The sequence below is a fragment of the Coenobita brevimanus genome, chromosome 70 (genome assembly GCF_032717465.1).
Source record: "Coenobita brevimanus isolate Jiangsu-jjx chromosome 70, ASM3271746v2, whole genome shotgun sequence".
Classification (NCBI taxonomy): Eukaryota; Metazoa; Arthropoda; class Malacostraca; order Decapoda; family Coenobitidae; genus Coenobita; species Coenobita brevimanus.
In genome coordinates, this window is record NC_137023.1 from 52,255,994 (window position 1) to 52,268,200 (window position 12,207).

The 12,207-nt window shown below is 44.1% G+C and overlaps 1 protein-coding gene across 1 annotated transcript in view; it reads left to right on the forward strand.

The window, feature by feature from the left end:
• LOC145406445 (lachesin-like) overlaps positions 1-11,381 on the forward strand; it is a 478,282-nt gene extending 466,901 nt beyond the window's left edge. Inside the window, exons 7-10 of the mRNA XM_080277600.1 lie at positions 1,767-1,899; positions 5,243-5,305; positions 10,844-10,992; positions 11,259-11,381. Of these exons, the coding sequence (XP_080133726.1) occupies positions 1,767-1,899; positions 5,243-5,305; positions 10,844-10,992; positions 11,259-11,381 (468 nt within the window). The remainder of the gene's footprint in view (positions 1-1,766; positions 1,900-5,242; positions 5,306-10,843; positions 10,993-11,258) is intronic.
• The last annotated feature ends 826 nt before the right edge of the window (positions 11,382-12,207 follow it).

Genomic DNA, 12,207 nt, shown 5'->3' on the forward strand with positions numbered 1-12,207 from the left:
TTTAGGTTTCGCTCTCTCCAATCAGACCGCGTATTGTACGTCTTTTTCTCCCTAATTATTTTTGAGTCATGCTGCACCAGAGACGCCAATACTGCGTGCCGGAAAAGTTGTGTATAGATATTATATTATTGCTATGTACTGTATTCTCGGTTCATGTTGCTCTAAGGAGGCAAGTATCACATATCAGAAAGGGTTAGTTTAGGTTCCTTTTGCCCATTGAATCAGGTGACGTATTTTACTGGATTATTCTTGCCACCCATTTCTTTCATCATGCTGCACCAGAGAAGCAAATACAGTGTGTTAATAATGGTGAGCCCACATTATGTTTACCCTTTTTATTACGATTGGTGCAATTGCATGGTATTCAGGCTAACGCCAGAAAATTTAGCTCATCTGAGAGCAATCCTGGCAGTTAAAGGCTTCCCAAAAAATCTCAAGTAACCCTTTCTCTATCACAGATGCACATATATTGATAAGGCTGCGACCAGTCGAATTTTTTCACTTGAGAGAAAATCTGTTACTCGGTGCTTTAACCACATCTGCCAGATTATGTAATATTTCATTTTATTTTCCTTATCCTCAGCCTATTTTATTGACCCTAAGGGAATGCATTTTTAGTGAAAGAATCAAAGTTGTATCTAAGCCTTCCAATCAGAAAAATCTTCACAAGAAAACCTCGCCTGGAGACAGCAAGAGCACCTTAATATTAAACATACTTTACGTCGCCTTACTAAAGGGCTTAGTCTCATCAGGACGATGTCTCCTTTTTATGTTTTACTGTAGCTACTCAGAGATGATTCGATGCAGATTAGGGAAAAAATCTGCTGGTAAAGGGATTAATGAATGCTACTTCTATCCCCTCCAGTTGGAAACGTCTGTTGCAAGCTAAATAAGATCATCTGGTGGTAATAAGAGCAAACTATATATGGCATCCTGTCTCCAAATAATATCGTCTTGTTGTCTATAACTTCTTTTTTACTTCACCACTACTTGTAACAGCTCGTTTTGCAATACATTTTTTTTTTTTACGTTTATCCCTTCACTCAGGAAACTTCTTTACATTTTCATTTTGCTGCTAGGAGATATATATTTTCAGCTTGGCAGAGATGTGTTGATTCTGAAGGATTTCACAAAAACTTCATTAACCCCGTCACTACCAAGGGTCTCTCTTAATCTAAATATAATCGCCTGGTGGTAGCATGAGTACAGCATTACAATAAAAACAAAACACATCGTAATGGAGAAGTTAAACTACAATTTTCCCTTACTGACCAGAGATAAAATTTATATTTCTGTATTGATCACTTTGACTTCGGTGACCACTCTTAAGTCTAATAAAATCACGTGGAGGAGCAAGAAGGAACATAGTCAAAATCTTTCTTCGTCATAAGGTGCCTGGTGACTGCTTTCATCCCTTATACAACCATAGACCACTTCTAAGCCTAATAAAATCATGTAATAGCAGCACAACACCAGAGCTGTGATTTATGCTGTTATTAAAGGGTTGAACTGACCATGCAGATGACTATGGACTCTTCTGTAAGCATTCTGTTTCGTCACACCTTTTCCTGAGCGATTTCTTTTGCGTCTAATATCTTAACGTTCTCTCATGTTTCCTATATTGTTTTAGTATCGACACAGTGTTTATTAATAACAAAGAAGCTTTTATTGAGATTTAATATGCAAATAAAATCGCTGAGGAAAAGGTGCTGCGACATCTCCAAAGCCTCCAAAAATACGATCCTGTGTTGTTTTTTTCTCACCAGAAAGGAGAGGTGTCGTACCGAACCCACATGAAGCTCACCATCAACAGCCTCAAGCGAGACAGCGACTTCGGCACGTACAAGTGTGTCGCCAAAAACTCCAGAGGCGAAACTGAGGGCAAGATCAACCTCTACGGTGAGTGTTAGCTAAATGTTCTTCCCAAAGTCGTAAATATCTAGCCAGGCCGGATTAAAACCATAATCACGCGACCATAAGAGGCTGCCTAATGCCTCTTCCTTTCGTATCTGTGTGGCATATATCACTAAGTTTCTCTTCCATGCTAGTCAATATAATTTTACTAACATAATTTGAATACTTAATAAGAGAGAGAATACTGACGTTCTATATCAACAACACTGAATCAAATCAACTAATTAGGACAGCGTGCCGTAAAACTCGTAAACTCACAAGATTATGACCCACTGACGCTATGCTACCGAGTCATATTTTTCATGAACGGGCGGTAATGGGAAGAAGTTGTTGAGATTATTTCAATGCTTTTTTTTCTTTGGGGGGGGGGGAAGACGTTATTGCGGCTATTTCAGTGTGTGTGTGTTTTAATCAGCCTGTTGTCAAGTATTTATGCATAATAGGATAAGGGAGATTTTCATAGCAGTCTGATCGTTCTCTGTTTTAATTTCGATATATCAGTAAAATTATATAGAGAAAAACTGGCGAACGGTGAAAAGTTGGCACTGCAACGATGCCTTCATTCGCATAATTGCTAGAAACAAGAAGCGGTGTCAAGGCACAACAAACCCGTCCCAGGCAGTCATTTTAGTGCTGACGTATACACACAACAGGATATCTAGCCAGAAATGTCACACATCAAATCTGGAGCAAATCTGGTGAAAATTGACGATTTTATGCCCAATTGAAATTTTAGGCCCTACCCACCTGATATTCACCCCCTCAACCGCTAACCCCCTGATGCAGTGAGGCATGTTATAGGATGCAGATTTGAAAGATGCACCTTTAGGTTTTGGTTTCATGTCGATATAATAAATATGAAAGTAGTTTTGGCGGGAAAAAAAATTTATATTTTTACTTTTTTTTTTTTTTTAATACATTTTTTGTGCCTACCGCCTGAGCCTTGGCCCAATTTGGTCCAAATTTTAGCTAAGTGATCAGAAAGTCATTGCCCATAATCCCTATAATTTTAGTCAAAATCATACCACTATATTCAGTTTTTTTTTTCTTTTTTTTGTCGAGACAAAGATGCACTTGACAGGTTGATGATGATTGACTGAATGCAACATTACTTCATAATCTCTTTACTTGCTAGCATTATTAATTAACGTCATATATCTGAGGGGGAAATGTGGGTTAGGAAATGTTATTCGGACTTGTTGCATTCAGCCAATCATCACCAACCTGTCACGTGCATCTTCGCCTTAATAATAATAAAAAAAAAAGTATAGTTTTTGCGTAAAGCTGTTAACAGACAGACAGACAGACGAACAAACAGACATATCGAGTGAAAACAATACCTGTCCCCGACACCCTCAGGGGCGAGGACGGGTAAAAAAATCCCATTATGCAAGATTCCAAAGAAGCAGCATCAACTCGAGAAAAAATGTCAGCTCTTCGGAACCGGTTTCCCACTTGTCATAACTTCTACCTTTAGCAAGACTATTTAATCTTATAACGTTCTACTGGAAACCCCGTGTCACTGTCCCCCGAGAGCAGGTGGCGAAGACAGTCAAGAAGTATGTTTGTCTTTGAATAAAACAAAAAACGACTGAACCTTTTTATGTCCACGCCTAAGGCTTCACACCCACTCAGACCCTCAAAGTTTCCCCTTCGGTTCGTCCTCGTGGATATTCCGAGAGGCTGTGGAGGAAATATTACCAATTATCGTGGCTCATCCCTCACCCGCCTGTGATAAACCTCCCGCACTACTTCAACTCTCCGCGACTTTCTCCCAGTAAGAAAAATCTCCGTACCATCTAATCATTTTCCATTCTCGCATTTTTTCCCCGTCGGATCCATCTCCCCCGCCTTCTTCTTTTGGCACAGTTAGGAAACTCACTTATCACGACAGGACTCGGGCCGGGCAGGGGAAAAAAAGAAAGAAAAAAATAAGGCGAGGATGGTTGGGGAGGGGACAGAGGAAAGGGGGGAAGGGGTAGGATGGCTGAGACAGAAGGAGGGAGTTGGTTGAGAGAGGGAAGGAGACTAGCTGAGGGGGGCAGGGGGTTGGCTGAGATACGGGGAGGGTTGGCTGAGACGTCAGGGGATTGGCTTAGAGGGGGGGGGGTGACTTAGACTTGGGAGGGTGGCTTGGATGAGACGGGAAGCTTATTTAGAATGAGTTGGTAAAGAGAGTAAACTGGTTGACAGAATGAACTGGTTGAATGACAGAGGTGGATGAGAGAGTGAAGTGGTTGAGAGAGTATTAAGTCTGTCTTGGCAGAGGGAGTGAGTTTGTTGGGAGAATGAGCTTGGCCTGAGCTGGCTGAGGGACTGAGGTGACTGGGAAAGTAAGCTGCCTGGGTGAGTGAGCTGGACTGGTGTTTGCTGAGAGAGTGAAGTTGCAAGGGGAGCAAGCTGGTTGCAAGGGGAGCAAGCTGCCTTGCGGCTGAAAGGGGGAAGACATGGTCTGGAGTTTTTCGGGAGAATGAATAGTATAGGGATGGATGGGAGACTGTCCTAGCTGTGGTCTGACTGAGAGATCGATCTAGCTAGGAAAGTGAGCTGGCTTAGGGCTGTCTGGAAGGGTGAGCTGGCTTGGAGTTAATGAGATGAGACGGCAGCATGCGAGACTGAGAGCTTCCCTACGTAAACGGGTGAGCCGGCTCAGGTCCGGCTAAAACAGGAAGGTGCCTGTAGGAGTAGATTGGAAAAAGTTATAGCGTTCTGTTTGCTGATCCTTAGAATTAAATAGTAAAATGCTTGCATAGAGAAGTTTGCTCAGATTGGAGTTTCTAAGGGTTGAGAGTATTTTCGTATCCTTGCTGTCATCACCTCCGCTTACTGCACAGTCACCTGTTCATATATTTAGTACAAATGTGTGTGTGTGTGTGTGTGTGTGTGTGTACCAGAAAACACCCCATTCGGTAGAACATGGTCAGATAGTGCGTCCGAGAACTGGTCTCTAGAGGAGTGCCTGTGACTTTTCTCTTAATGATTGAGCTGTTAGCTGTATCTACTCTAGGTATATAGGCATAAATTTTTAACACACTGCTTTTTCTGGAAACTAAGGGATAAATGTGAATAACACCAAATTTCAGCATGATGGAATTGAATTACTGCTGAACGACTATTTATCCTTTGGCCGAATTTTCGCTGTCGCCGGACAAAAAAATAAATAAATAAATAAATAAATATAAAAATAATAAGTAAAGGTTCTCTAAAACAATGATGAACATATTCTCTCGGCTACCTGTTCTCTAGTGCATTTAGCAAAATCATGCAGAGTTTTCAGTGAGATGGCAGGACTCATCCATAGCATAACCTTATCGTTTTTGACACACAGAGACGGAGCCACCCACACCCCCACCCACCAATCCTCCCTCGCAGCTGCAGGAGATATTTAAAGGTCAGTGCACACGTCACCTTATCCTGAATCTAGTAACTCTCTTGCATATGCTGGATATTAATCTTAATTTAACTGGTAACGCAAATACTACCACAGGACATCTTACAGCATAGGAAAATCAGTGAGAAGTGAAGAGTTAAAAACTATCCGCTTTAACACTTTTTCAGGCTAGGGATACATCTGCATGTTTTTATTTTTGCAGTCATTTTTTTTTTCAAAAGACAGACCTCGGACACATAAAAAGTTAAGGAACATTAGGGCTTAATAGAAATGCGTTGGAAATTTTACTGGTCCTCCATTGTGTGAAAAGTAATGGCAGGAAACAGTGACGATAGAAGAGCATTAAAAACGTGAAATAGGTTAGAATTATATATTTACGCATTTACGGCAAGCCGTGGTCACTCTAGCTAGTACACTCTGTAGAAATAACCAGACAAGAATAATCGCACATTGATGTATAAGATAATCTGCATATTAACAATTACATCAGTAATGTCATGAATATTTTTCTCTACCAGCTCGCCAGCTCTACCCATGAACATGGAAACCCCTCTTGTCGAATTACAATGGCGCGCACGCGCACGCGCGCGCGCGCACACACACACACACACACACACACACACACACACACACACACACACACACACACACACACACACACACACACACACACACACACACACACACACACACACACACACACACACACACACACACACACACACACACACACACACAGGTATATTGCAAGATAGGAGTATATCACACAACCTTTTTGCTGTATACGCGGCTATTACATATTGTAAACACAGATCACAGAGCGAACAAAAATAAATCTTTGTTGAATATGAGATTGATACAAACTATAGACATAAAACAACTGCCTGAAGCGGTGGCGTCTTCGTCGTGTGTCTACCCCCCAGAGGCTGTCGAAGAGAAGAGGAGGACAGCATGGGGGCCAAACCACCGCAAACCCCCCCAGCCCCTCACGGGGCTCGAGTACCTGGGGAGTGGCTTCGGTCGCCCGGGCAAGTAACACATCTCCCAACACAACACACACAAAAACACCGTTTTTTCTACACCGATAAATTACTCCCCGGCTGTCATTTCTCGACGACTTCTTCTAGCCGGGGACATTGAGAGCAATCCAGGACCCACCAACAAATACATATGTCCAACTTGATCAAAACCTATCACGTCGAGCCGACAGACAAAGGGTTCAGTTCAGTGCAATTCCTGGAAGAACTGGACCAATTACACCTGCACAACACTTGCATCCAGAAAACGTTACACAAACACCTGGACCTGCTCCCTATGCTCCTTCCCCCCCACCTATCAACCCTCCTTCCAATCCTACTCCTACTTCCTTCACACCTCCACAGTCAACCCACTGACCCTTCCCATACCATCCAGTCCCCCAACTCCTCCCATTCCAACCCATCCTAATCCACCTCAACCCTTACCTCCATCACAACCTCCTCCTACCCCTTCCCCTCCACCCACACCACCTCCTCCTACCCCTTCCCCTCCACCCACACCACCTCCCCCCCGTGCTGCAGCAGCCAACACACATCGCACACATAAACATCCTTCAGTTAAATACAGATGGCATAAACACTAAAAACCATGAACTCTCACAATTCATCAAACAACAGAACATACACATTGCCATCTTACAAGAAACAAAACTACACAGAGCACAGAAAACACCGACATTTCATAACTTCACCACCATTCGACAAGACCGGGAAGACGGCGGTGGCGGTGGACTCATCACCCTGATACACAAATCCATCAACTTTGCAGATACCAGTGCACACACTCAGTCACTTCTCCCCCCACATGACACCACAACAGAAATACAATCAATTAAAATACGCACTGGTAACAAATCACACATAACAATCGCTAACACATACATTCTCCCCCAATTGTCCCCGACAGTACCACACAATTACTCTCCACAGATACACCACATCACTAACATACCCAACATCATCCTTGGTGGTGATTTCAACGCCAAGTCGTCGGCCTGGCATGCCAACAACCCTGACACAGACAGAGGGCTGGTACTACAATCCCAGACAGATCATCTTTTCATACTAAACAGTCTAGACCAACATACCCATATCCCACACCAAGCCCTCTATCTCCCATCATCTCCAGACATCACCTTCTGCTCCCCAAACCACGCCACCACTACATCATGGAGAGTGGTCAAAACCCTAGGTTCTACCAGAATCACCCCAGCTGGCCACAAACACACATACACTAATTATAAGGGAGCCAACTGGGAGGCCTTTGTAACTGAAACAGAACAACATCTCGAAACACCAAACAGTACACCCATCACAAACGTCAACACCGCTGTGCACACTTTCGATACAATTATATGAAACGCAGACAAAAGACACATCCCTGGAGGCAACAGAAAGAGACAACCCCAACTTCACACCAGAAATTCAAGGCCTCATCAGACAACGGGACACACTGCGACACTCCCCAACACCTCAGACACAAGACACCATACAACAAATACAAGAACTCAACACTGAGATAAACAATAAAATATCAGAACAGCAAACACTAAATTGCAAAAATTACCTCCAAACACTTGACCACAAAACAAACATCAGCAAACTCTACAAAACACTAAACAGCATCACACTTTCCAACAGCAACACCGCACAGTCACACGCTGCCATCACAACAACAGACACCATACCCTCAAACAAACAACAGGCAAATACTCTCATCAATCATTTTTCACAAGGCAGTCATTTAAACCCCCATCGCGAAGACCGACGTATCATCCGTGGTAAGAGACAGTTCCCCACAGACCCAGACTACGCACCTTTCACTTACAACCAGACGAAGCACATCATTAACAATCTCAAGCACTCATCTGCCTGTGGACCAGACAACATAAGCAACATTCACCTTAAAAACCTAGGACCACAAGGCATACAAGCACTCACCAACATATCAAACTACAGCTACTCACGCAACATAATACCCAGCATCTGGAAGCATAGCAATATCATCACTATCCCTAAACCCAACAAAGACCCCACGTTACCCTCCTCACATCGCCCCATCACACTCCTCTGCACCCCCTCTAAAGTCACTGAATGACTGGTACTACAACTAGTCACACCTTACATTCCCCTAGCCCAGTCACAACATGGTTTTAGGTCACTACACTCCACAAACACCCTTCTTACAGACCTTACACAGAGAGTTTTCGATGGCATGAATTCAGCTAGGCCACCACACAGAACACTCCTAATCACATTAGACATTAGCAAAGCTTTTGATGCCATCCCCCGCCACAACCTCACAAACAAAATACTCAACACAAACATCCACAATAACACAAAAAGATGGCTGGCAAACTACTTAGCAGGCAGATGTGCACACGTAACATTTGCCGGTCAGTCTTCTTACATCAGAAACTTCACAAACGGCATCCCCCAAGGATCTGTTTTGTCCCCTACACTCTTTAACCTATACATGCACGACATTCCCACACACCACAGATACACATAGCTTCCTATGCAGATGATATAACACTTACATGCATGCACCAAAACGCAAACACAGCTGCACACATCATTCACCCTTGCCTCAACACACTACACGAATGGTTCACCACAAAGAGGCTCAAAATAGCCCCAGCCAAATCTACAGTGACTCTTCTCACAAACTGGACAGCAGAACACAGTCACATCCCACACCTCACCATAAACCACACACACACACACACACACACACACACACACACACACACACACACACACACACACACACACACACACACACACACACACACACACACACACACACACACACACACACACACACACACACACACACACACACACACACACACACACACACACACACACACACACACACACACACACACACACACACACACACACACACACACACACGTACACACACACACACACGTACACACACACACACACACACGTACACACACACACACGTACACACACACACGTACACACGTACACACGTACACACGTACACACACACACACACACACACACACACACACACACGTACACACACACACACACACACACGTACACACACACACACACACACGTACACACACACACACACACGTACACACACACACACACGTACACACACACACACACACACACACACACACGTACACACACACACACACACACACACACACGTACACACACACACACACACACACACACGTACACACACACACACACACGTACACACACACACACGTACACACACACACACACGTACACTTACACGTACACGTACACACGTACACGTACACGTACACACGTACACGTACACACGTACACACGTACACGTACACGTACACACACACGTACACGTACACACACACGTACACGTACACACACACGTACACGTACACACACACGTACACGTACACACACACGTACACGTACACACACACACACGTACACACATACACACATACAAAAAATCCTTGGTGTAACATGCAATACATCAATGTCATTTAAACAACACACCACAAACATTAAAAATTAGATAACACCAAGACTCAGTGCTTTGAGGTCACTTGCCCACACAAAATTCTGACACATCAAAGAAACTACCACCACAGTATACAAACAATACATACGTTCAGTGATGAATTATCCAAGCCCTGCCTGGGCTTCTAACCTCACCAAAAATTTCTACAACATTCTACAGACCATACAGAACAAGGCCCTAAAAATAATCACAGGCTGCACAGCTACTACACCCACAGACCACCTACATCAAGAAACCAAAGTCCTCAAAGTCAAGGATCACCTAGACATGAGAGGCACCCAGTTTCTTGCTGCAGCCTCCACAAACCCACAACATCCACTACAGTACATGGCAGCACATCCACCCACACCAAGGAACATCAAAACAACACCCAGCACACGATACCATACACAAATACTGCCATCTCTCTCCCCTCGCCCACCTTAGACCAGCTTCCAGAAGCATACCCACACTCAGATCACTCGCCGCTCCATTCAGTCACTTAAAGACAACACATAGCTGCATGCACGGCCTCCTGACATCCACCCTTCTGAATCCTATCTTCCTCGTGAGGACAGGGTCCACCTGGCCAGGCTGAGATGTGGGCACCATCCAGCCCTCTTAAGCTACCAGAAGAGGCTGGATGACTCCGTCGTTGATGCCTGTCCAGGATGCAACACAGCACCCCATACTATTAAGCACATTATGGAAGACTGCATTGCACACAATCACCTACGCCAACATCACAACATACACTCTTTGAGAGCGCTGTGGGAAAGCCCGGTCTCGGCCGTGGCCTTCCTAAGGGACTCGGGGCTGTTTGGCCAGACTGCCTAGGAAACAACTACTACTACTACTACTACTGATACTATCTGATTTCATTATCTCATCATCAGGTTCGTCATACAGATTTACCTAAATAATCATGTCTTCTTATTTTTTTTTTTATCTCCTGGCCAGGCTTCCAACACAAGACAACTAATAGCGTGGCTGGCAAAGGTGGCGAGATCGACAAACTCAGTCTTGACGGCAATGAGATGGCCAAGGGGGGTTCTGTGGCCGTGGAGGGAGACATGGTGGAGAACAACGACCTCGGCCACCTCGAGGAGGTTAAACTGTTGCATTCGGTTTCTTTCACTCTGTGTACATCATTCAGCAATAACATTGGTGAACTGGATATAACCAACTACTGCAAGTCTCATTTTAGGGGAGCATTGTGACTTACCAGTGGCTGAATTTCTGCCTACACTTATGATGCATTAAGTTGACTTAAACTGTTTGGAGACAGTAAGGAAAAAAATGCTTTGGCAGGGAAGAGGTCAGTGATCCTCGAGTAGTTCTGAGGCATGAATCAAAGCCTTTTTCTTCTTCTTAGGAGCCAAGGTTGGAGGAGGGGCTGGGTACTGGGGAAGAGAGACGATGGGACAGGGGTCGTCAAGCGGACCAGGAGAGAGGCAAGGTCTACTCGTATTACAACGCCGCCACACCAGGTAAATGACTGTTACTTGAGAAAAGTAGTTGTTGATATTTAGCACCAGGGCATTATCTCTCTCTCTCTCTCTCTCTCTCTCTCACACACACACACACACACACACACACACACACACACACACACACACACACACACACACACACACACACACACACACACACACACACACACACACACACACACACACACACACACACACACACACACACACACACACACACACACACACACACACACACACACACACACACACACACACACACACACACACACACACACACACACACACACACACACACACACACACACACACACACACACACACACACACACACACACACACACACACACACACACACACACACACACACACACACACACACACACACACACACACACACATATAGAGAGAGAGAGAGAGAGAGAGAGAGAGAGAGAGAGAGAGAGAGAGAGAGAGATGTAATATATATATATATATATATATATATATATATATATACAGAGAGAGAGAGAGAGGGGGAGGGGAGAAGTAGTGGAAGCATGTTGGGCTTTCGTATGGAGACCAACTTATTATGAACTACGGTAGGTTCTTGTATGGAGATTAACATTCTTATGAGTGATTAAGCAGTAAATGTAAACTGGGCTCTGAAATGGCAGGTAATTTGGAAGATAACATATTGTCTCCATTGAAGCAGCGGTTTTGAGTCTGTAGGTTGGTTGCATGTCTAGTATTGTCTTTGGAAAGCAAAGCATTGTTCTGAGTCTTGATACTCTTCTAGTTAACATGAGTCAGGAATCGAAGCCTTTCATTGAGCCGTTCTCTTGTTAGCAA